At 60.4% G+C, this 26,895-nt stretch overlaps 1 protein-coding gene across 3 annotated transcripts; it reads left to right on the top strand.

The window, feature by feature from the left end:
- Positions 1-315: 315 nt before the first annotated feature.
- Positions 316-26,860, top strand: DCTN2 (dynactin subunit 2). Of its 3 annotated transcripts, XM_044994991.1 has the most exons (16): positions 316-453; positions 2,609-2,677; positions 11,454-11,462; positions 16,245-16,250; positions 19,852-19,948; positions 20,247-20,308; positions 21,462-21,560; positions 21,938-22,098; positions 22,771-22,924; positions 23,697-23,762; positions 23,902-23,940; positions 24,258-24,335; positions 24,819-24,890; positions 25,238-25,340; positions 26,326-26,417; positions 26,519-26,860. In XM_044994991.1, exons 1-16 carry the CDS (start codon positions 418-420, stop codon positions 26,603-26,605), a joined length of 1,230 nt encoding a protein of 409 aa, XP_044850926.1. In that variant the 5' UTR covers positions 316-417; the 3' UTR covers positions 26,606-26,860. The 3 variants fall into 3 exon arrangements, with proteins under 3 accessions (XP_044850926.1, XP_044850927.1, XP_044850928.1); XM_044994992.1 differs by lacking the exon at positions 11,454-11,462; XM_044994993.1 differs by lacking the exons at positions 11,454-11,462; positions 16,245-16,250.
- The last annotated feature ends 35 nt before the right edge of the window (positions 26,861-26,895 follow it).

Raw genomic sequence — 26,895 nt, 5'->3', positions numbered from 1 at the left:
CCACAGCCCCACATACCCCCTGCAGCCCCACACCACAGCCCCACATACCCTCATCCAGCCCAACACCACAGCCCCACATCTCCCTATCTGCAGCCCCACACCCCGCCCCACATACTGCCCCGACCCTGCACCCCAGCCCCACATACCCCCTCCAGTCCAACACCACAGTCCCACACCCCAGCCCCTCCGAAACCCACACTGCAGCCCCACATCTCCCCCTCCCCGACCCTGCACCCCAGCCCCACGTGATCCCCTCCAGCCCCACATCCGCCCCCAGACTACAACTCCCAGGCTGCCCCGCGCGGCCGGGATCTCGTCGGCCCCCGCCCTCCCCTGACGCTCTCGCGAGACTGGCGGCTCCTCCCTGACTCCCGGCCCCGGCGACTCCAGCTCAGGCCCCGACCCGGCGCCGCCGCCATGGCCGAGCCCAAGTACGCGGAGCTGCCCGGCATCGTGAGTGCGGGGGGGCGGGGGGCTGTGGGGGGAGGGGTGGGGTAATGGGGGGTTGGGGGCTGTGGGGGGAGGCAGTGAGGGGGTGGGCGGGGTTAACTGGGGGGAGGGGACTTGGGGGGCAGTGGGGGGAGGGGTGGGGTAATGGGGGGTTGGGGGTCTGCGGGGGGAGGGGTGGGGTAATGGGGGGAGGGTGGTTGGGGGGCTGTGGGGGGGAGGCAGAGGGCTGGGGCTAACTGGAGGGAGGCAGTGAGGGGTTGGGTGGGGATAACTGGGGGGGCAGTGGAGGGAGGGGTGGGGTAACTGGGGGGAGGGTGGTTGGGGGGCTGCGGGGGAGGGGTGGGGTAACTGGGGGGAGGGGACTTGGGGGGCTGTGGGGGGAGGCAGTGGGGTGGTGGTGGGGGTAACGGGGGCTGTGGGGAGGAGGCAGTGGGGTGAGGATAACTGGGGGGGCAGTGGAGGGAGGGGTGGGGTAACTGGGGGGAGGGTGGTTGGGGGGCAGTGGAGGGAGGGGTGGGGTAACTGGGGGGAGGGTGGTTGGGGGGGCTGTGAGGGGAGGGGTCACCTCTGTCCCTGGAGCCCCCTCTGTGTCGTTGGGTGCTCCCCACCGAACCCCCGTGCGTGGGGGGATTCCCAAATGGGGCGTTGCGGTTTGATGTGAGTGAGGGGGTGAAGTCCCTGCCCAGCTCCCCCCAGGGCGGCGCTGGCCGAGCGCTGCTCTGTCTCGTCCTCACGGGGCCCAGCACTTCCCCTGGCACCTGTTTTCCCCCCCCCCCCCCCCAGTGACAAGCTCTGGGGCTTCCCCCCATTCTTCTGGGAGCTGGTTTCCTGGGTCTCCCTTCCCACCTCCCCATACACCGGCGCTCGCGGTTCCTGCTCTGGCATTTCAGAAAGTCCTTTGTACAAGGTAAATGGACCCTGAGCACCTGCAGCGGGTTCCACGTCTCTTCAGGGAGGCAGGGTGGCCACACGGCTAGAGCACTGGACTGGGACCCAGGAGACTTGGGCTCTGTTCCTGGCTCTGCCACTGGCCTGCTGAGCGTCCTTGGGCAAATCGCTTTCCCCTCTGTGCCTCAGTTTCCCATCGATACCCTGCCCTCCTTTGCAAAGTGCTTTGAGGCTTCTGGATGAAAAGTGCTGGATAACCACTAGGGACTGCTGTCTGCAGAGACATGTACTGAACTGCTGGCATTGCTTAGTCTAGCTCTGGGGTGATGTCATGGGTGGGAAAAATAGGATGCTGTTGCTAAGATGTGTTTGTCATGCAAATCTGCATGTCCTCGTTACAGGGTTACATGCCCTCTAATAAAGGCTTGATGGGGATGTCTCTCTATTTGGGTTGGCCCAAACTTCAGAACGTGCACAGATGAATGATTGGCAGTGCCAGGCACCAGCTGTCACAGTCGAGGCCTCCCCCCAAAATCTTAGGAACCGCTTCCCTTTGTGAAGGAAGCCACGTACTTCCTGGATGTTCAGTACCCCCACAACCCACCTTTTAAGATCCATGGGTCCTATACGTGCCCCTCACAACGTGTGCTGTACCTTGCCCAGTGCGCCAAATGCCCCAGTAGCAACTATGTGGGTGAAACGACACAATCACTACGCTCTCAAATGAACTGGCCTGGAAAAATGATAAAAGACCCACCATCTCACCCGTGGGTGAACACTTTTCCCCAGAGCGATCACTCCAGATCTGACCTCCCAGGCCTCGTCCTTGAAGGAAACCTGCACAGCATCTACAAATGAGGAACCTGGGAGCTTAAATTCATAACTTTGCTAGATGCTAAAAATCACTATCTTAATAGAGACACTGGCCACTTCACCTTGAATGGTCCCTTGAAATAAGTGCTAACTACTCATGCTAAGCAATCTGTTCTACCTTGTATTTAGCTGTGACGCTCTGAGTACCTTTCCCAGACCTGAAGAAGAGCTCTGCGGAAGCTCGAAAGCTTCTCTCTCTCACCGACAGAAGTTGGTTCAATAAAAGAGATTCCCTCACCCACCTTGTCTCTCTAATATACTTCCTGGAAGCAGCTGCGTTCTCTGTGTACCTGGCGGTGTGAGGCGGGCACTCACTTTGGGTGCTATTCTTTGCAATAAGAGACGCGTCTGTCCAGAACTGCCAGCTGTCCTGACTGTAACGCATTTGTGCTTCCAGGCCAGGAACGAGCCAGATGTTTACGAGACTAGCGATCTCCCAGAAGACGACCAGGCGGAGTTCGATGCGGTAAGGTCGTGTGGAACGCAACAGCTCTCTGACTAGCGTTGTGGTTAGAGGGCAGCGATAAGTGGGTGTGCCAATCCCAAGTCATTTCCAAAGCTGCTTTTGCCCAAATGACTCGCGTAACTGTACCAGATTGGGTGTGAACTCCTGCAGATCTGGGTAGCAGAAAGCTTCATAAAATGGTGCTGTTTTCAGAATAGTTCCTAGCAAGGGAGGTGCGACAGTCCTCTCCTAGAAATGCTGCCCCCATAACAGCTGTTAAATCCTAGTCCTTTTCATCATCCCAAAGGAGAACTTGCGTAAGGCTTTGGGGATGGCAATCTCTGAAGAGGCCCTTTGCTTTTCCTCATCACTTTCTTCCAAACTGGAATTGGGTCTAGTGGCAACTGGAGAGATTATCTGCTTTAAATCCAGTTGAGCTCGGTCGTCGGAAAGGGTCTATTCTCCCTTTGACATGAGGTGCTCACCACGTTTGTTTGGCTAAATGCAAGAGAGCGGGGTGGGAGTGGGTTAAAAATCAGTTGACATCTTGGCATTTTATTTTCAAACGACAAATATATATTTGGGGCATCCTGGAACTCTGGTCTGTGAAATATGCCATTGGGCCGTCGTTGCCAGGCAGAACACCAAAGAGAGATGGCTTTTCTTGTAGCTAGTGAAGCACATCCGGCTGCTATACATTCTGCAGTTGGGCCGTGGCTGTATGTATGCCGTAGGGGTTTGGGCAAAAAACCCGAACAAAACCCCACTGTTGCTAACACTGGGGAAGTGTCGGGGTAGGCCAGGCTTCTGTGACTGCTGACGCTTTAAACGCCTTATCGTCTAGCTGCGCAGCGCCAGGGCTAAGCAGCACAGTATTAAACATGGAGGCAGGCTGTGACGTTATTGATATAAATGGGGACCATATAGAACATGGGTTGCAACCAAGGTCCTGTAGTGGCACCAAATCCTAAGTAAAGGGGGTCATATAAGGTGTCTAAGACCAGGTTCTGGGTTGCTGATTATAATTATGCTGTCTATATGTCTGTATCATTTTTAGTTGAAGTTATGAATGTTGGCTCTATGCTGTCTGTATTTCAAGTTTGTGCTGTGCTTCTGGGGGAAGCCTCCCAGACAAGCTGGTGTTAGCTCTGCCTAGCCTGTTTGATGGCCCATTAAGGACCGTCAGCTACACAATGGACCCATGGAGAGAAGGCAGACACGCCTTGTGACTCAGCAAAGTATGCAGGGACTGGCCCATGTGACTCCAGGCTCCATTTTGCTGTAAATTTCCACAGTGAAGACAAAGAGATTCTTACACCTGGAAAAGTCTATATAAGGCTGATGCTTCATCTCCATCTTGTCTTCAATCCTGCTTCTGACCTCTGGAGGGATTTTGCTACAAACTGAAGCTCTACACAAGGGACTGAATGACCCATCCCAGCGGGGGATGTTCCAGAGACTCAATTTGAACCTGCAGTTTACTCCATCTCTGCTGCAAGCCTAAACTAAGAACTTTGCCATTACTGTATGTAATTGATTCCATTTAACCAATTCTACCTCTCATTTCCACCTTTTTCCCTTTGTAAATAAACCTTTAGATTTTAGATTCTAAAGGATTGGCAACAGCGTGATTTGTGGGTAAGATCTGATGTGTATATTGACCTGGGTCTGGGGCTTGGTCCTTTGGGATCGAGGGAACCGTTTTCTTTTATTGGGGTGTTGGTTTTCATAACCATTCATCCCCAGGACGAGTGCACTGGTGGTGATGCTGGGAGACTGGAGTGTCTAAGGAAATTGCTTGTGTGACTTGTGGTTAGCCAGTGGGGTGAGACCAAAGTCCTTTTTGTCTGGCTGGTTTGGTTGGCCTTAGAGGTGGAAAAACCCCAGCCTAGGGCTGTGACTGCCCTGTTTGAGCAATTGGTCCTGATTTGGCACTCTCAGTTGGGTCCCGCCAGAATCGCTCCGTCACAGTCTGTGACAGAGCGATTCTGGCGGGACCCAACTGAGAGTGCCAAATCAGGACCAATTGCTCAAACAGGGCAGTCACAGCCCTAGGCTGGGGTTTTTCCACCTCTAAGGCCAACCAAACCAGCCAGACAAAAAGGACTTTGGTCTCACCCCACTGGCTAACCACAAGTCACACAAGCAATTTCCTTAGACACTCCAGTCTCCCAGCATCACCACCAGTGCACTCGTCCTGGGGATGAATGGTTATGAAAACCAACACCCCAATAAAAGAAAACGGTTCCCTCGATCCCAAAGGACCAAGCCCCAGACCCAGGTCAATATACACATCAGATCTTACCCACAAATCACGCTGTTGCCAATCCTTTAGAATCTAAAATCTAAAGGTTTATTTACAAAGGGAAAAAGGTGGAAATGAGAGGTAGAATTGGTTAAATGGAATCAATTACATACAGTAATGGCAAAGTTCTTAGTTTAGGCTTGCAGCAGAGATGGAGTAAACTGCAGGTTCAAATTGAGTCTCTGGAACATCCCCCGCTGGGATGGGTCATTCAGTCCCTTGTGTAGAGCTTCAGTTTGTAGCAAAATCCCTCCAGAGGTCAGAAGCAGGATTGAAGACAAGATGGAGATGAAGCATCAGCCTTATATAGACTTTTCCAGGTGTAAGAATCTCTTTGTCTTCACTGTGGAAATTTACAGCAAAATGGAGCCTGGAGTCACATGGGCCAGTCCCTGCATACTTTGCTGAGTCACAAGGCGTGTCTGCCTTCTCTCCATGGGTCCATTGTGTAGCTGACGGTCCTTAATGGGCCATCAAACAGGCTAGGCAGAGCTAACACCAGCTTGTCTGGGAGGCTTCCCCCAGAAGCACAGCACAAACTTGAAATACAGACAGCATAGAGCCAACATTCATAACTTCAACTAAAAATGATACAGACATATAGACAGCATAATTATAATCAGCAACCCAGAACCTGGTCTTAGACACCTTATATGACCCCCTTTACTTAGGATTTGGTGCCACTACAGGACCTTGGTTGCAACCCATGTTCTATATGGTCCCCATTTATATCAATAACGTCACACAGGCTCTGTCAGCACTCCTGGCGTTGCTTCCTCAAATGGAGAATGTTTGCCAAAAGCCCTGGTGTAGATAAAGCTTTGAGGACTAGAAGTGGCAACTGGCCAAACCCAGTCCTGATTAGAATGGGTTCTCCTTCGGATCCGAGAGCAGCTCTGACACTGCCGGCCGTTCTTCGGGGATGCTGGCTGCACTCCCGTGCCCGAGGAAATCCACACCTTGGATTTGTAGCCTGCCTGAGGCTGCCCAGGGGAAAACGCCGACTGAAAGTGTCCGTTAAACTCCCGGTGTTTGTGTCTTGCACCTAGTTTTGGCCTGAGCCCATTGTAAAAGCAAATTGTCTAACATCTCCTCGCTGTGCGGCGTGCAGGGTCTGCTGATACTTCTGCGGGAGAATTGCAGAAGGTGCATTAGCCTCATGGCGTCTTGCTTTAGAAAAGGGAGTTTTCAGGGCTGGGAAGGAGCTGAGTAAAACGCCCAGGAAATGCAGGCTGCAGGCACTGAGGGAACACTGGAGACTCAGGGTTTTATCCTGCAGGATGTAAAGCATCTCAAAATAGCAGCAGGGATGGGAGTGCCCTGGAGACAGTCTCATTAACTGGACATGGTCGGCGCGGTGCTGTGGGTTGCAGGCTGAGCTGTGCACCGCTTTGAAACGCGACTCCCCGCATGCTGGCTGCCTGCCCGGAGCAGCTTTTTGCCCCAGCTGTGTGCTGAAGGTGACGAAAGGCGGTGACGGAGGAGCAGTGAAGGCCAGGGCTGAGTGATCCCTGCCCTCAGATCAATGCTCACATACCCAGGGGTGGGGCGGATCCACCCTGATGGGACTGAGAGGCTGGGGGCAGGTGGCTGGCCCTTTCTGGGCCTCAGTTTTCCCAGCTGTAAAATGGAAAGGATCCTTTCCCACCGCCCAGGGTAGCGTTTACAAAATGCGTTGCAATGCTCTGGCGATAGTTGCCCTCCAAAGTGCACTTGCTAGCTTGAGAGAGAACGGGTGCATTTTCCTTGCTGAGCAAAGACTAATATCATATGGGTGATTTATCGGGACCTATCGCCAGCTGGGACTCCAGTGTTCCTTTTAGTGCTCTGCCCTGCTTTCGAAGTCCTTTTCCTCCCAAGTCTCAGGCCTCTGAGTTGGAAGCCTTTAGCAGGGCACAGCTTAGTCAAGGAGTAGCTGCCATGGCACGGCCTGGGGTTGTGGCATCTTTCTGCGGCCTGGAGCTGTGCCTGGCTCTGGCGCACGGACGAGCGTGAGAAGGATTACGGGCTCTAGCATTTGGAATCTTGCTGGCGTTTCCGGTGCAAGTGACTAGACCAGGAGCTGGGAGGAAAATCGCCCGGTTTTGATTGAAAAAGAGCTTCAAAGCAGCAACCCAAGTTGGAGACGCTTCTGCAACAAACCTGGAAAGTAGGTCAGCACTTGGGGGAAGACGTGGGTCTTTCTGCTCGAATCAGCGTCAAGGGTTTGGCTGATTCACAGGAGCAGACAGAAGGGGCGTTTAAAAGAATGTTCTCCAAGGTGGGGGCGGGAACGCGAACACCCTGAGTGGCCGTGTTTTGTAGCACCCACAAGGAAGCGAGGGGGTTCCCTTCTCTGCAGCTCTCACGGCCTAGCTGAGGGTTTAACGTAAGCAGGAGAGTGGAGCCGTGAGGACAAGGCTGGCTTGCAGATACGTGGTGCCAGTGGGAAACGAAGGAGCGTGTGCATCCTCCACCAGCCTCCGACGTAACGAACCGCTTCCCTCCTCCAGTCAGAGGCTTAGCTTTTGCAGGGCAGCGTGTTCCCCCCGTGCCCTTCCCACTTCCTCCAGCTCAGTCTTGGATCTCTGCAACGAAGGGACCTCACTTAGGGGTTTGCTCAATTGCCTCTTTGCACCAGGGTTTCCCCCTTCCTTAGCTTCATGGCTGTGCTGCCATCTTCTCGGGCTGCGAGTCGTTCCCCTCCATCACGTTGTCACGGACTCACGGGTCGTGCCCACTCTTGGCCCTGTGAGGTCCGTGGGGGGTGCCCCTTTCATTGTGACAGCCCTTCTCGGGGGTCCACTCTCTCCTGGGGTCAGGCCCCTCCACCTCCTGGAGCTGCACCTCTCTGAGCCTTAGCACCCCTGTCTCTCGCCGTGGGCCCCCTCAGGTGTCCCCTCGCTCTGCACCCCCAGGGCCTACACTCCCAAAGGGAATAATGCAACCGTGATCTCTAGACCGGAGCGACTCTCAGCCAGCGTAAAACAGGAGGGGTTATTGAGCATCTGAACACAGCCTAGGAAACTCTCAGGGCCTCAGGCCTGGCCTCCCCCAGCACAGCACATCCCAGTCCCCCTGCAGCCAGGGGGGCTCTGCCTGCTCCCCCTCTCCAGCCCTGAGCCCCCCTGCTTCCCAGCTGGGCATCCGATATCACCTGCCCCAAGCCCCACCTCTGTCCATTGGCTTCTGTCCAGGTGTCGGAGTCCCCGGGCGATGCTCTGGAGCTGCTCCCTACGAAGCCAGCCAGGACTCTGGGGAAGTCTCCTCTCTGTGAGCAGACTGGCTCCAGGGCAAGAAGCTCACACGGCTTCACCTTCCTGGGTCTGACCTTGGAGCATTCAGCATCCTCCGTCCCTCCATGCGCTTCCCACAGCGAGTCTGCCCAGGCGGGGTCCTGGGGCAGCCAGGGCGTCCTGCACCCCCACTGCGCAGTCAGACGTGACTCTTGGCCAGCCAGTAACACAGGTTTATTAGATGACAGGAACATGAGCTAAAACAGAGCTTGTAGGTACGGAGAACAGGACCCCTCAGCCGGGTCCATCCTGGGGGGCAGTGAGCCTGACCCCCGCGTCTGCCCTTCACTCCTCGTCCCCAGCCAGCTCCAAACTGACTCTCCAGCCCCTCCTCCTCTGCTTTGTTCCTTTCCCGGCCAGGAGGTCACCTGATTCCTTTGTTCTCCCACACCTTTAGCTACCCCCTTGCAGGGGGGAAGGGCCCCGGCCATCAGTTGCCAGGAGACAGTGTCGCCATTTATGTGCACTGGCCCTTTGCTCTGCAACAATGACACCCCCTTATCCCACCACCTAGAGACTTAAGAAATGCAGAGGGGAAACTGAGGCACCCCTACAGTGTTCAGAGGAAACATTAAGAACAGTCCCACCAGGTAAACAGGATCACCTGGGCCGCCTCTTCTGTCCTCCGGCTGGAACTGGCTGGTTAGGTCACCGGGCTCCTCTCTTTACAGCCCATTGTTCTTCCACTGGCCAGAACCAGCTGCGACTCATGAGCTGGGACTCTGGATCACCAGGTCGCCAGGACACCAGTTGCTGGGGTATCCGTCCTCCAGGCCATTGGCTGGGGTCCCAAGTTCCCGCTGGTCCTCTGTAACAACAAACTCCCTCTCCCCTCACCTCATTAAACCAGTAACCCCCAGGGAAACTGAGTCCCACCCTCTGTATGCAAACCATTGGAAAATAAGGAAAAAACAAGAAAATCCCCCACTCTGTCACACATGTACGCTGAACGCAAGCGCTGTCGGACCCCACGGCTCAGCCTCTTGCTTAGCCTGACTCTGCTACTCTGTTGTGCTGGAATTTCCTTGAGCCCTGGGATCCGCGTGGCGTATGGGGGCAGCACTGAAGAAGCCCTGTCCCCGTGCGTGCCAGGTTACGTGGCAGTCAGATAGGTGAATGGGAGCCGTGGGTGCCCAGCAAGGTGCCCCCACGTTGATTTTTGTCGCTTGCCTTTGGCAAGAGGGTTTGAGTCACTTGGGCTTTCTCTGGGCATCGTGCTCTGCAGTGAGGCTCCAGATGGAAACGCCATTGCAGGGTGGCTGGGAGCGGGCTCGGCTTGGCACACTCAGTTATCGTTGGCCTACCTGCGTCCGGCAGTGTGGTGACAGTGTCTGTGTCTGTGTGTGGAGCTCAGGATTGCTGCTAGCATGTTACCCGTTTGAGGTGGTGCAGTCAGGAGACCGGGGTAAATGGACGGTGTAAACTCACCACGCTTCTGGAGGCTGGTCAGAAACCAGGCGAGTGAAATACTGAGCAGGCCCTGACACTGCTCCGTACCCGATGTGCAGGGCAGGCAATTCCTCTGCAACCCACGGCTGGATCCTTGTCGTGCTGAGCCTCACTGGCCTAGAGGGAGCTACGCCCAGGGACTGGTTGTGCCAATAACATGGGAATAATCTGACTATGGACCCAGCCCCTGCATTGTAGACTAGAGACCCGACATGTAAATGACACACCTGTATTAAAACAACACGAGCTCAGACATTTCTGCCCAAACCCAGGGCTAGCGACTCATTTTCACCCTGAAGAGGGCACCTAATGTGACCATTTTTATATTAGTTTCTGTGTAGCTTTTAATTGGCTTATGAAATTGATTTTCCCGGCAGCATAATCTGATCCAGCCTCCACGTGTTACCCCTGCTGCCACGGGGAGAATTCGGTTTTTAATTGCTAAGTCTAATGTACTTTTCTCCAAGATGATCCTTCCCAGAACAAGCTACGGGCCTTTTGCCGGCTTCGCCGCTGGCCAGGTTTGGTGGTTTGCAGTGGGAATTGAACGATCTTGCAAAGCTCGGTCATGGCGCTGGCTCGTTTTTAGCAGATTTTGGAACCAAATCTGCCCTTGTTCCAGCTGAGAGGCTGCTTGAAGTGTGGGGCTGCTTTGCCCTGGTGCTCTGTACTCCAGGCTGTTCCTGGCTGCGGGAGTTAAGTCTCCAGTCCCCATAGGCCAGACATGCTTGACTCTGAAGCCTTCAGGCTGCTTTTATCCTTAGCAGCAGGCGCATGTTCTTCTGAGCTCCAGACTTAGCGATTAAAACCCAGAGGTTTTAGGGCACCGATGCCTTGTTCATGTTCTTCCATCTCACCTTGCCCATTTTGAGCCCTGGATGCATGTTCTCCGGAGCGCTGCAGAGCTGGTCTCTTGGTAAACAGATCTTCCCAGGACGGTTCTCGCTACCTCTGGACCTAAAAGCTGCAATGTTATCGCTGAGACTAGATCTCGGTTCGGTGGAATTACATTTCTGCCGTCCCTTTAAACCAATTTCAGTCCGATGTTCTGATATTCCAAACCCAGGAGCCTGAGCAGACGCGAGACTCCTCTTTCACCGTATTAACCCAGGGCCATTGACAGGATTAACTTGGCAGTATCTCCTGCAGTGACACGCACCGCGGCAGTGCCCTGCTGGCGTGCGCTACGGCGTTTTTATTATTTTCTGCTCGAAGGGCTTAAAAGAGAGACTAGATTTTTAAAAAAAAAAAATCAGCGTTGAACTCAATTTAAAATGAATTGCCCCAGGTTAGAATGCCACAAACGGTGTCTGAATTGGAGACTTTCAGCCGGCTTAGGGGTTTTTTCCCCTCCCCTGCCAGCAACAAATTAATGCAAACAGCAGCCTCGGCCCAGGTCAGTTGGCAGCAGCTGCTGTGAGCTCTGTATGCCCGGAATGGCACCTCGGCCTGCTCGCTTCAGAGAAACCAGCAGCAGCCTTGCTTCTCTGGGCGTGTGCTGGGCGTCTGCTAATGGCAACGTGAATGAATTATGCTGAAGAATTTCCAGTGCACTTAGGGTATTGCAGGGAGTGCTTTCGAGCCCAGACCGTAGGGTGGGGCCGTCACGCCTGTGCTCTCGCTGCAGCTCCTCAGACAACCTCTCCCGTTTTGGGGTACCGGCTAATACTGCTTTATTGTGTTGATTGACTGTTGCGCAGTTGAACTTACCTGAGTTTTCCTAATGCTCTTCCCCCCCTGCCTTTTCACTACCTTGCCTGGATTCTAGTTTGCACAAGTAAGACCATTACAATGCTTCTCTTTTGCATGCTTTGGAATTGGATTTTGCATGCGGATAAATCTGCACCGTGCTTTGTTGTGAATGTTGCAATGAGTTTTAAATCCCAGTCATTAACCTCCCCCCAACTTGTTGAACGCGCGGGGGCCTGATTTCAAGATGATTGTTGGGTTAATCAAGGTCTGGGTTTGAAATTGGCGTGGGGCCCGGGGCAGCGTTCTCTCTCCCCGCGCTAAGGCCTGTAGCCGGAGCAGAGGAAAACAAGGAATTGGACGTTGGTTTTAGCAGGAGGAAGGTTTGGTTAGCGGGGGGGATTCCTCGCCCGGAGTGGGAAGAACAGAAGAGGAGCCTAACTCCAGGCTAGTGCACCGGCACGGTGCCCTGCCGAGGGCTCTGCTGGCTGCATGGCAGGCGCCCCGGGGTAACTGGCATGAAACGGAGCAGACTCGCTGTTCTGCTCTAATACAAAGGGGTGTGCGGGTCCCAGGATGCAATGCAGCCTTTCAAAGATGGCACCCAGCCAGAACTCTAGCCCAGGTCCCCCTCCACCCCCTGCCCTGGCTACTGCAGCCTCCTCTTCTCGGACGCCTGCACCCTCCCGGAACGCGTCTCCTCCCGCCCATGCAAACTAACCATCCTCCTCGCCTGGGGATCGGGCCATGTGCCCTCCCCCGCACCCCTTTCATCGAGTTCAAGCTTCTCAGCACTTCGACGCCCTGGATCTGGGGTCTAATCTCCTACTGCTTCCCTCCCGGCTACCCCGCCCAGCTGCCCTCTCCTCATTTAAATCCCTCTCCTGCCATGCGGCCTCCATGAACGCACCCTGGCCGCGGAGCCCCGAGAGCTGCGTGCTAGCCCTCTCCGTGTGATCCCGTCAGCCGTCGGCTGCTGGCCCTGGCTTTCCTCATCCTACCCCCTTGGGCGTCACGCCTGTACCGCCTTGGTAAGATGCTTGGGGCCCGGCTCTCTGCGTCAGGAGGCAGCCGGGCATTGTTATGACGACACAACCAGACTGCTTGGGTCAAACTAACGTGGCATGCTGGGACCTGGAGCCTGCGGGCTGCTTTACTGTTAAAGGCGAAGGCTGTTGTCTGGCAACATGGTGCTAGAGAACGGGAAAAAAAACCCCAGAAGTCCCGTCTTCTGGTGAAACAAATCGGACTGAGGCCTAATTAACAATTCTGCTCTCCAGGTGCTGCCAGGGGGAGCCCAGGTGACAGCTGGGGCAGGACACAGGGTCTTTTTTTTTTTTTTTAAATCTGCCTCTCAATTTGTGATCCCTGAAAGTGGCCAGCTGGGGCCTGTGACGGCCCCGCGTTGAGGGTGGTTCTTGCTGAGCGACAAGGACCCTGTGTTTATTTCTGACCATCAGAACGACCAGTCAATCGGGCAGTTGAATGACATCCAGCTAAGGGATTAGTGTGACTTCTAGCCTGGGAAATGAGCAGCGGTAGATCCCGGGTATCCCAGCATGCCCCGTCTGGGCACCCGAATCTCTGGGGGAATCATCTGAATGATTGAGGCGCCGTGTGGGGCCTGCTTTCACGGGCAGCGCTTTCCAATCCGCTGATTGCTCTGTTGTTTTAATGGCGACGGTCTCTCCGGGTGCGTAAGTTCCTGGAGGGGCGCTCGGGAGGTGAAATGCTCACCGTATCCTTTTGGACTAGCTTCCCTTTCGGTTCCCCCCCGTTTTCACGGCAGCCCCGGGAGCAGGCTCGCCCCGAGGAGGAGAAACGGGGCTGTTAATCCCCTCCTCCCCCGAGACATGACTCGCGCTCCTCCGCTTTGTTCTGCAGCGGTTGGGTAAACGCGGCTCTGCCTGTGGCCTTGCCTGCGCCGCCACTGTGGGTGGCCCCCGGCCTTTGTCTAGGAGGTGGCAGGGTGTTTCTCCGCATGTCATCTCCACTGGGGACCATCCCTGAGCCTGTGTCGCTCTGGCCTCAGGGATGGCTCCTCTCCTGAGGAGCGTGCGTGGATTGTGTTGTTCCAACAGATCTTTACAACTAAAACCCCTCGCCCCCCCCAAAAACCTCCAGATGGTAGCCACTGATTCTGGGGGAGAGTCTGGTCTACGGGTTAGAACAGCCGGGCCCAGGAGCTGGGTGTTCACAGCTCTCCGACTGTGTGACTGTAGGCAAGTCAGCACCCCCTTTCATACCTCCCTCCATTAGCCCCATGGGACATTTCGGGGGTAGGGGGGGTGTTGTGTGCATCACACCTGTTGTGTTACCTCTGGGAAGGGCTTGGGGGTGATGGCGTGAGGAGAAGGTGCGCAGGTCGGGGGTGGCCCAAAACATGCTGCAAAAGGTGCCTCAGGGGCACCTCTGATTAGCTGCTGAAAGCTGGAGCCTGTTCCCAGTTCCTCAGTGGATGGGGTCTCAGCGCGGTCCCCACTCTGCAAAGGGCCCCAGGTGCCAGGCGGAACGACCCCATTTTAAGCCATGGCTAAGTGCTGCTGAGCTCTGAGGGCATCAAACGGGCCCTCCGACTCCCCCCTCGCTTTGGTTTGGCTGAGCGGCCGCTCGGGCGCTCAGGGTGGCCTCGGCCTCCTTGCTCGACTCCCCTGTGTGCGTGAAGAGGCAACCCCAGCCGTGAGTGCGGCTAAGCGAGCGAAGCTCCCCTCGCCTGGCTCACTGCAGCGTGTGGAACCAGCCTGGTGCCCCCAGCAGCAGCATGGATCTGGGCAGGGACCTGCTGTCGCTTTCTCCTTCCAGGTGGCCAAGTCAGTTCAGATGTTTCCCTCTCAGCTCCCCGTCCCCAGTGTCTCAGGATGGGGCCCCAGCTTCCCCTCCCCAATCCGGTGGCAGGAGGGTGCTTTCCTGTTCCCCCGAGGATGCCGTGGGATACTGACTAGCCTGCGCCCTCTCCCCTGTGAATCCTGCCGTCCACCTGTCTGTGGGGAGACCTGTGAGCACGCAGCCTCACTGCCACCAGCAGTAACCGCCGGGCCAGTGCTCCCGCTTGCCAGCTTCCCCGGGGCCTGAAGCAGCTCCTGAGCCTGGCACATCCGCTGGGTCGGCAGCTCCATTCGCTGAGCCTGTGGGGACTTTTCTTTCGCATCCGGCTAAAAGTCCAAAGAAAGAGTCTTTAAGCCCAAACCGTTGGAAGTGCTTAGCCGAGGGCCGGGGGACACCTGGCCCCTCGCCATGGGGGTTTCGTCTTCAGCAGACGGCTGCTGGCGCCATTCCAGGCTTTGGCTGATGTCGTGTTTCCAGGGTGTTCTCACAAGCTGGGGACTCTGCTGGGGTGAAGCTGGCGCACAAGGTGGGTCGGAAGCCCCCCCTGGGTGTCCCCTTCATCTTTTCTGTAGACCTGCTCCTACCCCGGCAGCGGGCACCAGAAACACCTGAAGGGTGCTGGGCTGGGGGATGGCGGAGCTGCCCCCCCTCTGCAGAAGGCAGGTGGTGAGGGCACTGGAAAGAGAACCCTGGCATGAAACCCCTGCCAGCCTCCCCAGGGTGAAGCAGCACCTCTGGGCAGTCCAGGTGCGAGGCGATTCTGGGTCCTGTCTCGTGCTGTGCTCCAATTCCAGTGGCTTGTAGAGCAGGTAATGCCTAGCCCCCTTGACCAGCCGCACGCGAGCCGGCTAGCGGAACTAGTAGCCAAAAGGCAGCAAATGTACCCCCCTTTGGCGCTCCCCCCAGGCCGGCTTGATTCAGGTGCACCGCTTGGCGTTCACCGAGGCCCCATCTTGGTTTTCACCCAGCTGCCCGGCTGGTTGGAAGGAGGCCAGCGGCTTGGCTCCCGGTCACTCAGTGAAGGATTAGGCAGGGCTTGAACCCGGGTCTGTTGTGACCTCTAGACCACACCCGGCTTCGGGTGAAAGCAGAGGGTGCAGAGACGCTGGGCCCCGGGCACCAGCAGCTCCCTGCCTGGCTTTCCTGGGGCTGGCGGGAGCATGTCCTCCAGACCACAGCTTCAGAAATGGCCCCCTAGAGATGAGGGGGTGGCGAGGCGGAGACTTTCCCTGCTGCCCCATTCCCTTTGCTATTAATGTCAGCCTGCCTGAATGCCAGCTGCCCGCCTAGGCGGAGGGGCTGCTGTGGAAAGCCCCTCCCTGCCGCGTCCTTGCCGCCGGGCGCTCGCCTTCGAGGGCGTCTCCTCTGCCGCGATGCGTTCAGCGAAAGCATTTCCCTGAGCTGGGAGGGGAGAGAGCTGCCTCTGTGCGGCCCGTCAGACTTTTCCACAGCCCCCCTCAAACGCTCCGTCCCGTCCCGCTGCCCATGGGGCACCATCTGCCATTGCAGCCCAGTGATCTAAGCCCCCGGCCGTGCACACGCCAGCCCGGGAACGGTCGGCCGTTCAGAAGCCTAAAGAGCAGCTAAATTTGCTGGGGCCGCGCAGTGGGAGATGACGGAGCCCCTGGCACGCTTTGCCGGAGTGACTAACTAGGGGGACCAGACAGCAAGTGTGAAAAATCAGGACAGGGTGGGGGTAATAGGAGCCTTTATAAGAAAAAGACCCAACAATCGGGACATCTGGTCACGCTCTGACTAACACCCGGGTGCCGCTGGCTGAATCCTGCTCCATGTTTCCTGTCTCTGAAGCTCCCCATAACCTCGTATCTCCTAGGAAAGCGGCCGTGGTGCTAGCGACCTCCCCTGCCATAGGGCGGCTGCTGGCTTTGCGAGGGGGGGGGGGTCCGTGCTGGGGACTGTGAAAACTGGTGTGTAGTGCATGTGACCAGCTTCTAATACGATTTTTGTCTTTTTCTCTCCCCCCCCCCCCCTTCCCTGCCCTCCTAACTTTTCTTTGACTTTCTCACCTCTGGGAAAACGCAAGGAGCTGGTAAGGAGCCTGACCCCTCGTCTGCTTGAATGTTCGGCTGAGCGAGCAGCTGCTGTAACCTTTTGTCTTTACCAACCCTCGAAAGAGGCTTCCCTCGGGCACCCCACCCCCCTTGCTGAAAGCAGAGGGGGGGGTCCCGTAGCCCCTTCTAACCACTGGGCATTATTACTCCCCAGCCCGAGGCCAGCGGCTCCCAAACGCTCACAGTTCATGTTCTGCCTTCAGAAATCGCTCTGAAGTCAATCGACGGCCCGCCAGGCTCACGTGCGGCCTGCAGGTTGGGAGCCCCTGTCCTGGACGGCACAAGAGCTCCGATTCGCTGTTAATAATCTCAAATGGCTGAATCCCGGGGCCGTTGTACCAGCAGGCGCAAAATGAGCCCGGCCACCTCCTGCTGTACGCCCCGGGTCAGTAAAGTCGTTACCGGCGCCTGCCCGGCCGGAAATCACGAGGCCAAACGCGCCCCAGCCGTTCCTCGCCGCCCGACGTGCTGGAGGCTGAATGTTGTAACGGCCTTTAAAACAGAGCAAACGCGGCTTGTGCCCCCCGCCTTCCAGGACAGGGGCTGGCTGGAGAAAGCAGCCCGTGGCTAGCTGGGAGGCACGTCCCCTTCCTTTTAATGGCTGCTCCGTTCACAGCGGGTTCAGTGGGTGAACCCTCTGGAGGGACTGAAACCGATAGCTGGCCCTTGACTCCCCAGGCGTGCCCGGGCCCCCGTTGTGCTAGGACCGAGAGGTGGCCCCTGCCCCATGGAGCTTCACGATGCTCAGGAGCAGATTTTTCCAATATTAATAACTTGGCTGTTTAAAAAGGTGCCAGCTTGAAAGCCTTCAGCCCATGTGACGTAACCTAACCTGGGAAGCTCCTGCCTCACGTGAAAACCACCCTGCAGAAGAGCGGACTCACCCCTGCGGCGCCTCCTGCTGGTGACTTCCGGGAATTAGCTCATTCCAGCTCCGGAGCGCCCTCTGCAGGCCGGTGATCCGCTGCCTCTTGGGCCCCGGTGCCTCTTTATCTGGGGTGCGGCCCTCTGGCAGTCACCCCTTTTAGCCTCAGGGTCTCCCCCTCCCCAGGGAACCCCCACCCACTATCCCCATCTTGCCTCAGTATAAGGCCACTGCCAGGCATCATCTAGCCCCGCGCCCTGGGGCAGGCTGCAGGATCAGCCACTCATCACTGGCAAGGAGGGTTTGGCCTACCCCTGGGCTGCCCTCTGCAACCCCCACTACCTGTTGGCCTTGTGCTAGGCCGCAGCCTGGGGCTTTCCAGGTTGGAGCTCCCCAGCTCCTCTGCCTTTCCCCAGCCCTGCTCCACTCAGGTTCCCTGTCTAGCTCCCTGCAGCCAGGCCCTTCGCCCTCTACAGGCAGAGGGAGACTGGCTGGGCTCCTGGCTCCCAGCCTTTTTATACAGGCCTGATTGGGGTGTGGCCCAGCTGCAGCCACTTCCCCAGTCAGCCCAGCTTAGCAGCTCCCAGCCACGACCTTCCCCCTTCAGGGCAGGAGCAGGGGAACCACCCTGCTACACACCGGGTGTTTCCCTCGAAGATTTGCCAGGGCTGAGTCCGAAATGCCCTAAAACCCGGGGGCGCCCTGGCAGATTCTGAACGGCAGCGGGCGAGCGAGGAGGGACCATTCCCCGGCGGGGACAGTTTGGGTTTTTAACCAACTTCGGTGGTCCCAGCTGCCTCGTTAGACCCTTTGTTTAAATGTTAGGGGGGTTTTCACAGGCCGGTTAGTTACCGTGGAGTGCAGAGCAGGGCAGGATCCCGGGACACAGGCCCCCGACCAGGAAGCCCCGGGCGAGAGATAAAGACAAAAGGTTTCTCTTTAACTGTGATTAACCTGCCTCTGGTGTTCTCCTCGCACTAACCCCTAGCGCGGGCGAGTTTCTGCCTGGCACTAACGCTCTCTGCGCGCGGGAGAGGCTCCGCCCTGGGCCTGATCCTCTGAAGCTGCCTGGTGACTGACTCACCCTCTGAGCACTGAGCGAATCCAGGTCAGCGGCCCCCAGCCTCCGCACAAATCCCTCCTCCGCGGTGCAGGAGGCCTGTGTCCGAGCCTAGGCCTGTGCCTGCGTCTAGCACCCCCCGCCTCCCCCCGGGGCCTGCCCCTCTGGTAAAGCTGAGCTGCCCCATCTCCTAACCCCTGGAGAGCTCCATGCCCAGGGGCTGCCCCGTTCCGCTAGCCAGGTGAGCCAGGCCGATCGCCAGAGACGGGCTTGTTCCCAGTGCGGAAGTCAGACTCTCATCATCCAGGGCCGTCCCTCCGCGGGCCGTTGGGTGTGAGCTGCGGGCTCCGTACGCCGAGATCGAGTCCAGCGCTGGGAGGCAGGAGGAGCAGCCGGAGGGGCGTTGCCAGCCTGAGACTTTGCTGGGGATTCCCTCCTGCTCTGCCACGGGGGCAGCCCTCTCTGTGCAGCTCCCAGCAGCCCGTTTCCTTCACCCTGCCCAGCTCAGCTTGGCCTGGGACTCTCCAGACCGGGGCTGCTCGGGGTCGAGCCCTCAGGTCGGAGCCTCGGCTTTTCTCCCTTTTCACGGCGTCAGGGCGATCTAGCCCCCTGTTCAAACTGAGCCACCCCCTGTCGCCGGTACAGGCCCAGGGCCGGCAGCGGGGCCTGGAGAGGGGGATCCCACCCGAACGTTCCTTGCAACTGGGACTGCTCCCTGCGGCCACAGGGCTCCACGCAGGGCCCGTGACCGCAGAGCGACGCCCATGGCTCTCTCCAGTCCCGGCCCGGGAGGAGAATTGTGCAGGGACCCCTAGTGAGAGAGAGACGGGCTGGGGTGAGTGACCCCTGCTGGCAGAGGTGCTGCGGGGGATGCGGCACGGGCTCCTCTAGCCATCCGGGGGCCAGGTCCCACTGCATTGACCGTCTGCGTCTCCACTGCACCGCGGTTTGCTGGCAGGAGGGGGTGCGGGTGGCGTGGGGGTCGCGGCCTGGCAGCTCTGCTCCCTCTCTGCCGGGAGCGGGTGCGGTTCGTTGGGAGCCCCCGGATCCCAGCGCTGCGTCTTTGCGGGTAAAACCCTCCCTGAGCCTCCTGTCTGCAGAAAACGATTTTCCGTCTCGATTTCCGTGGCAGCATTTACAAAAGAACCGGCCCTGCAAGCCCGCGGGGCCGCCCCCTGCAGGCCTCTCGCGGCCCAGGCTCCTGGTGAGGCTCCCCAGGACTGGCTGGCGCTAACGAGAGCCAGGAGCATGTTAATGTTATCCTGTAGCTCCCCCCCAGTGATACCAGAGCCCCCCTTTATCTGCAGGGACTTTGGAACGGCCCCCGAACGCCTGGCCAGAGGCAGGGCCTGAGCTGAAGGCTTTGAAGCTGTGAGCATTGAGCAGGCCAGGCTGGTTTGCACTCCTGTCACCGGGGGCTATTTAAAGGGAGCCCCCCCCCCGGTGACCCGGCCAAGTTATTAACATCTGGTGGGCTCTGCTCCTCGGCAGCTTCCCCCGGGGCGAGGCCAGGGCACCCTGCGCCTCCTGCAGCACTAAGGGGCGTCGGAGGGCGGGGGTGTCCTTAGGGACGTGCTCTCGGCTGTGTTGGGGGGAGCGGGCTGGGGCGGGGCCGGGTGGCCCCAGGGTCTCTCACGCTGCCCTGTCTGCGCAGGAGGAGCTGACGAGCACCAGCGTGGAGCACGTCATCGTCAATCCCAACGCCGCCTACGACAAGTTTAAGGACAAGAGAGTGGGCACCAAAGGGCTCGGTAAGGCTGGGGGGGCGTATCCTACGTCGCTTGGGCGCGGGGGAGGGGAGGCAGCAGCCGGAGCGACTGGCCGGTGGCGGAAGTGAACCGGGGACGTCGCTGTTGTGTCCTTTGGTTGGGGGGGCGCCCAGAGCGGCACAAGCTGCCGCCCCCTGCCCCGCCCCAGGTCCCTACGGAGAGCCGGGGCGCACTGAGCGTGCACAATGGGGGGGCCTCGCGGGGGGGGGGCACGTGCCCAGCCAGGGCCTGGTTTAACTAACGACCCCCGAGCAAACCGCGCTCTCCTCTCGCCGTGCAGACTTCTCGGATCGCATCAGCAAAGCCAAGCGGACGGGCTACGAGTCGGGGGAGTTTGAGATTGTGAGTAGCCGGCCTGGTTCTGTCGCCTTCCCGCCTTGAGTACTGGGCACGCTCAGGAGAGAGAGGAGCTGAAATCGGCACCTTCGTCCTCCCATGCTCCCGTGCTTCCCCCGAAGTGAAACCATCCCCTGAGCCCAAGGGTCCTGCAGGCCAAGCTGGGCTCCGTCCCCCCCCCCCCCCGAGGGGTCTCGCCACTCCCTCCCCCGCTGGCTCCCTGGGCAGGGACCGGACTCCAGGACCTCTGGGCCCAAAGCGGGTGTGACGGGTAATGCCCCTGCCCGCATGTAGCCGGTTTCTCGAAGGCTTTGGCTGTGCTTGTCACTGGCCTGGGGGGGAAGGAAATGCCCCTCCCTGGGGATAAAACCCAGCCGTGGTGAACCCCCCGGCTCTCCTCCCTCTGCCTGAGCGAGTGTCGCCCGCTGGGGAGCGCACTCTGGGAGGGGCTGCAGGAGGAATGGTCGCCCTGGGCAGGGCGTCAGGACCCCTCCTGGCATTAGACAGGAGCTGCTGGTGGGTGGCGTGTTGCCCCCAGGAGGAGCCTTGGTGTGAATTTGTCATTTCTGCAAGAGATGGTGCCCACAGGCGCAGTCACGCAGGCCTTGTGCTCTGCCCGGGCATCGCAGGCCTGGCGCCTGCAGCATCCCCTGGCACGAGCAGCAGACCCAAAGTGAGGGGCAGACGGTGCTTTGATTTGGATAGACGGCCCGGGAGGACTAGGCTGCGGTGGGATCCCCTGTGTCAAGCACACCGGGTAGGACGGGGCAGGTGAAAGGTCCCTGCTAACAGGGTAAACCCAAAGTGCTGCCCGTAGACCAGCCGGCCTCCCCGGAGGACGAGACACCCCAGTGATGCCAGCTGGATTCCAGACTAGAAATAATGCAATTTCCACTGAGGTCTGAGCCAGCAGCTCCCCCACCAGCCACACGCTGCCGGGCGTGGAATCCTTGCCTGGCTCGCTCAGCTTCGGCTGGCCCAGTTCAGGTGCCACTCAGCTCCTCGGCTGGCTTTCCGGGAGAGAGGCACCCAACCCCAGCCCACTGGCCCTGGGCCCGCAGAGGGAGCCCACTGCAGAAGCTGATTCCCTGTGGCAGGGTTAGAATTTGTCGAACCAGAGCGGAGGGGCCGTGCAACCTAAACCCCTCTGTGTCCTTAGCTAGGGGAAGGCATTGGTGTGAAAGAGACGCCCCGGCAGAAGTACCAGCGGCTGCTCCATGAGGTTCACGAGCTGAGCACAGAGGTGGAGAAGATACAGGTAGGAGCCACCTTGGGTGGCCCACGTCGCCCCCATCGGGTGAGATGTCCGGACCGTCGCCCTCCGGTCTGGTGGGAGGCAGTGGTGTCTAGTGGGCAGAGCACTGGACTGGAACTCAGAAAACCTGGGTTCTGTGCCCAGCTCTGCCACTGACCTTGGCCAAGTCACTCCACCCCCCTGTGCCTCAGTTTCCCCATGTCAAACTGGGAGCCCTTTGAGATCCACGGCTAGATACGATTGCTCCCCGCCCGTGCCGCTGGCTGGGAGCGGACTTGTGGGGGGCTGAATTGTCAGAGCTTTCAGCTGGGAGGCGGCGGGTCCCCGTGACCACAAAGCCCCACGCCCCGGCTGTAACGCGGCAGCGTCTCCCTCTGCAGAGCACCGCGAAGGAGTCGGCGGCGGAGGAGAAGCTGAGCCCCGTGGCGCTTGCCAAGCAGGTGGTGGCGCTGAAGCAGCAGCTGGTCTCCACGCACTTGGAGAAACTCCTGGGGCCGGACGCAGCCATCAACCTGACGGACCCCGACGGAGCCCTCGCCAAGTGAGCTGCGGGAGCAGCTGCAGCTCGGGGCGGCTGCTTCCCTCAGCCAGGGAGCAACTGGAGCTGGGACGGCCCCGCCCTGGGGCTCAACCCCCCTTGTGGTGACATCTCCCCATAAACTGGGACCAAATCCCCGGTCTGCCCTGCTCTGGCGAGTGCCCGAGGCCGTATGGTGCCCGCGGCGTGGGGGTGCCCGGGAGAATTCAGCCCCAGCGAGACCTGCTGACCCCTGGGCAGGCGTGCGGGACGGGCTGAGAGGGAGCGTCCTCTCCCGATCTCGGCGCCGCTGAGCGGGAATCAGAGACCGGCTGGCTCCCGGGACTGGGGTGCGTTTATTCCCGGGCAGGAGCTCCCGCGTCTGCTCGATGACAGCTTGGCTGTTCACCATGGTGGGGCCGGGGAAGGATTAGAACCGAGGCCGATGGACGAGAGATGGAGCTGTCCCGCCTGTCGCTGCCTCGGAGAGCCCCAGGGGCGGTCGTGGCGAGGGGCGTCAGCGGCCTCACTGCAGCCTGGCCCGTTGGTCGCTGTGGCCACGAGGCTGGCGTCTCCCGGTCCCCATTAACCCAGCCGGGAAACGGGCAGCGCGGAGCAGCCGGGCCCTGTTTCCTCCCAGCTGTCGCCCGCCACTCGCAGGCCCTGGAAACCAGCAGGGTCTCTTCTGTTTACCAGGCGCCTGCTCATTCAGCTGGAAGCGGCTAAGAGCGCCAGGGGCACCCCCGGGGCAGGGAAGAGCCCCTCGAAGGCCCCTGCGCCCGCGGGGAATATGGTGACCTACGAGCTGCACTCGAGACCTGAACAAGACAAATTCTCTCAGGCTGCAAAGGTGAGTCTGGGGCAGGTCTGGGTTTGGAGTTGTCTGCCAGGCAGCAGCGGCCATGCGACAGCAGAGCTGGACGCCGGGAACTCCTGGGATCTACCCTGGCTCTGGTCTGGAGACTGGAGCTCTTACGTCACTTAGCTGGCGCGCCTCAGTTTCCCCATCTAATGCTTATTTACTTGTCCCCTGGGGGAGGGGGTGTTAATACTTGAAAACACCAGCCAAGTTGCTGTTTGAAAACCTGCTCCTGAGCCCATAGCAACATCACCCAGAAGATCTGTGGGGCAGGGCCCCTGTTGTGTGTCAGGGCACGGAGGGGCCGTGTGCAGACGGTTATTTCCTGCCCGGCTTCCCGGGGGGGCCTGTCGGGTCAGACTCTGCCGCCTCCCTGTGCTGGGAGGGCTTTGGCGGGCCAGGGAATTGGGAGGCTGTGACGAAGGGTCCGGGGGCAGCTGGGAGAAGGAAGCCGGCTCCCACCCGGGGGGGGCCGGAGCTCAGCACAGGAGCGAGCTGCAGCCAGCGACTCTGCTGAACTGTCCTGGTGGCTGGATCGCACCCGCCGGCGGCTGGGCCCGGGCGTCTCTCGCTGCTCGGCTGGCGCGGGCACAGCTCGTGTCTCGGCAGGCTGGCGAAAGCTCTGAGCGGCTTCCTGGGCAGCGACGGAGCCCTGCAGTGAGGCGCTGTTCGAGCAGGGCCCATGGTGCCAGCCTGGCGGGTCGGGGAAGCGGGGCAGGCTGGGGGGGGAATCGCTGACCCCTCCTCTCGCCCGTTGATCTAGCTGGCGGAGCTGGAGAAGCGGCTGAGCGAGCTGGAAGGCACGGTGTGTTGCGAGCAGGACAGCCAGGTGAGTGCCCTGCAGAGGGATCAGGTTGTCCAGCCCCCCCCGGGCCTGGCGTGGGCGTAGTGCCCAGGGCTGGGCTGCTCTGAAACCCAGGCTCCCGGACCCACACGCTTGCTCTCTCTCTCTCTCTCTCTCCCCCTAGAATCCCCTGGCGGTTGGGCTGCAGGGAGCCAGCCTCATGGTAAGCCTGAGTGCGGGGAGCGCGGCGGGGAAGGGGATTTGTAATGGCCTAGCTGGTGTCCCGTGGAGCACGGAGACCAGGGGGGCTGTGGGGCCGAGCCCCCTTCCCGTGCTGGACGGGGTCAGGGGGGGATGCGATGATGCAGCCTCCCAGGGTGCTGTTCTGGTGGGGCGCCCGAGCCCAGCCCCAGAGGACGCTGGGTCCCTGGGAACGCTCAGCGGGGCCCTGGCTGGGGCGGGTTCTGCTGGGCCTGGCGCGGGCGGTGAACTTCGGCATTCGCGTCTTTCACCCCCTCCCTCCCTCCCTCCCTCCGGCAGGAAACGGTGGAGATCCTGCAGGCCAAAGTCAGCACCTTGGACGTGGCTGTGCTGGACCAGGTGGAGGCGAGGCTGCAGGTGAGCAGCCGAGGGGGCAGGACAAGCTGGCAGGCCCCCACCTCCCGGCTGCTTCTGTCGCACCTGGGCAGCGGCCTGCCCTGGGCTCCCCCCGGCGCCCTGTGCGCTCTCCTGCCTCCCCTGCGAGCTGGGGGGCACTGGAACCAGGAGCCCGGTGCCACCAGCCCGGCCGGCTCTGCCTGCTGGTGGGATCCAGCACCCTGGGGCTGGGAAGGACCCAGCTGTGCACCTGGCAAATGCTTCCCCTCCACTGACCCGGTTCTGGGGGGTCCAGGAGCACGGGGCAGCCCCTTGCCCCAGGGGTGCCTGATCACGGCCCCAGCAGTGGGAGGGTGCATGGCACAGAGGGACCCACCTTGCCCCTGGTGAATTGGTACCATCCTGGCTTCTGGCCCAGCCCCTGGCAGGGCTGCGCTGCCAGGTAGTGGGCGGGAGGGGGGCACCCGCTGCCCGAGGATCCTCACGTCTCCTTTTCTCCCCCAGAGCGTCCTGGGGAAGGTGAATGAAATCGCCAAGCACAAGGTGGCCGTGGAGGACGCAGACACCCAGAGCAAGGTCAGGTCCCAGCCTCCCTGCGCCGCAGCCCCGCCAAGCGGGCGCCCCCAGGGCCAGGGCTGCCGTCATCTGCACCCACCCCCCTCCCGGGGCCCCCCAGCCCCTGAACCCAGCTAGGGCCTGGCCGGTGGCACCACGCCCCCGGCTCGGTTGATGTACTTTGAGTGGTGGCACCAGCAGAGGGGGACTAGGGTGGCACAGGCTCTGGGGCTGGTGAAGGGGAGAGGGGACAGCACGCGACGCCTGGTACGTTGGGCTGCCCGTGACGGGGGGGGGGGGTCAGTGTGGGCCTTGGGGCCACCCCCTCGGCCAGGCACTAACCCCCGTCTCCCCTCTGGTGCCACCAGGTGCATCAGCTCTATGAGGTTGTGCAGCGCTGGAGCCCCATGGCCACCACCCTGCCCGCGCTGGTGCAGAGACTGGCCACCGTCAAGCAGCTGCATGAGCAAGGTGAGGGGGGAACCGGGCTCTGTGCCCAGCTGGCGCAGGTCGACGGGTGCCCAGGCGCCCGGCAGGGGGGAACCGGGCTCTGTGCCCAGCTGGCGCAGGTCGACGGGTGCCCAGGCGCCTGGCAGGGGGGAACCGGGCTCTGTGCCCAGCTGGCGCAGGTCGACGGGTGCCCAGGCGCCTGGCAGGGGGGAACCGGGCTCTGTGCCCAGCTGGCGCAGGTCGACGGGTGCCCAGGCGCCTGGCAGGGGGGAACCGGGCTCTGTGCCCAGCTGGCGCAGGTCGACGGGTGCCCAGGCGCCTGGCAGGGGGGAACCGGGCTCTGTGCCCAGCTGGCGCAGGTCGACGGGTGCCCAGGCGCCTGGCAGGGGGGAACCGGGCTCTGTGCCCAGCTGGCGCAGGTCGACGGGTGCCCAGGCGCCTGGCAGGGGGGAACCGGGCTCTGTGCCCAGCTGGCGCAGGTCGACGGGTGCCCAGGCGCCTGGCAGGGGGGAACCGGGCTCTGTGCCCAGCTGGCGCAGGTCGACGGGTGCCCAGGCGCCTGGCAGGGGGGAACCGGGCTCTGTGCCCAGCTGGCGCAGGTCGACGGGTGCCCAGGCGCCTGGCAGGGGGGAACCGGGCTCTGTGCCCAGCTGGCGCAGGTCGACGGGTGCCCAGGCGCCTGGCAGGGGGAACCGGGCTCTGTGCCCAGCTGGCGCAGGTCGACGGGTGCCCAGGCGCCTGGCAGGGGGGAACCGGGCTCTGTGCCCAGCTGGCGCAGGTCGACGGGTGCCCAGGCGCCTGGCAGGGGGGAACCGGGCTCTGTGCCCAGCTGGCGCAGGTCGACGGGTGCCCAGGCGCCTGGCAGGGGGGAACCGGGCTCTGTGCCCAGCTGGCGCAGGTCGACGGGTGCCCAGGCGCCTGGCAGGGGGGAATCGGGCTCTGTGCCCAGCTGGCGCAGGTTGACGGCTCAGGGAGGCTCTGAGCTGCTGCCTCTTGTCCCTTCCAGCCATGCAGTTTGGGCAGCTCCTGACCCACCTGGACACCACCCAGCAGATGATCGCCAACGCCCTGAAGGACAACGCCACGCTGCTGACACAGGTGGGCATCCCAGCAGCACCCCTTCCCCCCGGCCAGGTCCTGGGCCTCCACCCCGGGGGCCCCCATGCTGCCCCCTGTGCTACCTGCTCTCTGTCCCGCAGGTCCAGAAGACCATGAAGGAGAACCTGGTGGCCGTGGAGGAGAACTTCGCCAGCATGGACGGGCGGGTGAAGCAGCTGTCCCAGTGAGCCCTGCGGCCCCTGCCACGCCCACACCCACTGCTTGGGGGGCACCAGCGGCTCCCCTCCCCTGGCCCCTGCCCTTCTGGGGGGGGTGTAGGGGGCTCTGCTGCTGCTCCGATGACCTGGGGTGAGGGGCAGAGCCCAGGGTATGAAGGGAGGAAGGACAGCCCCCCCCCCCCAACGCTAGGTGACTCCCCAGGGGGTGGGGCTCGCGCTCATCAACCTGTACAATGATTTACTATTAAACACTGTCTGCTCGCACGCCTGGCCCTGCACCTTCCTGCTTGGGGGGGGCG

Source organism: Mauremys mutica, chromosome 20, assembly GCF_020497125.1.
Source record: "Mauremys mutica isolate MM-2020 ecotype Southern chromosome 20, ASM2049712v1, whole genome shotgun sequence".
Classification (NCBI taxonomy): Eukaryota; Metazoa; Chordata; order Testudines; family Geoemydidae; genus Mauremys; species Mauremys mutica.
Note: the sequence above shows the minus strand (reverse complement) of the source record. Positions and strands in the feature narration are given on the sequence as shown.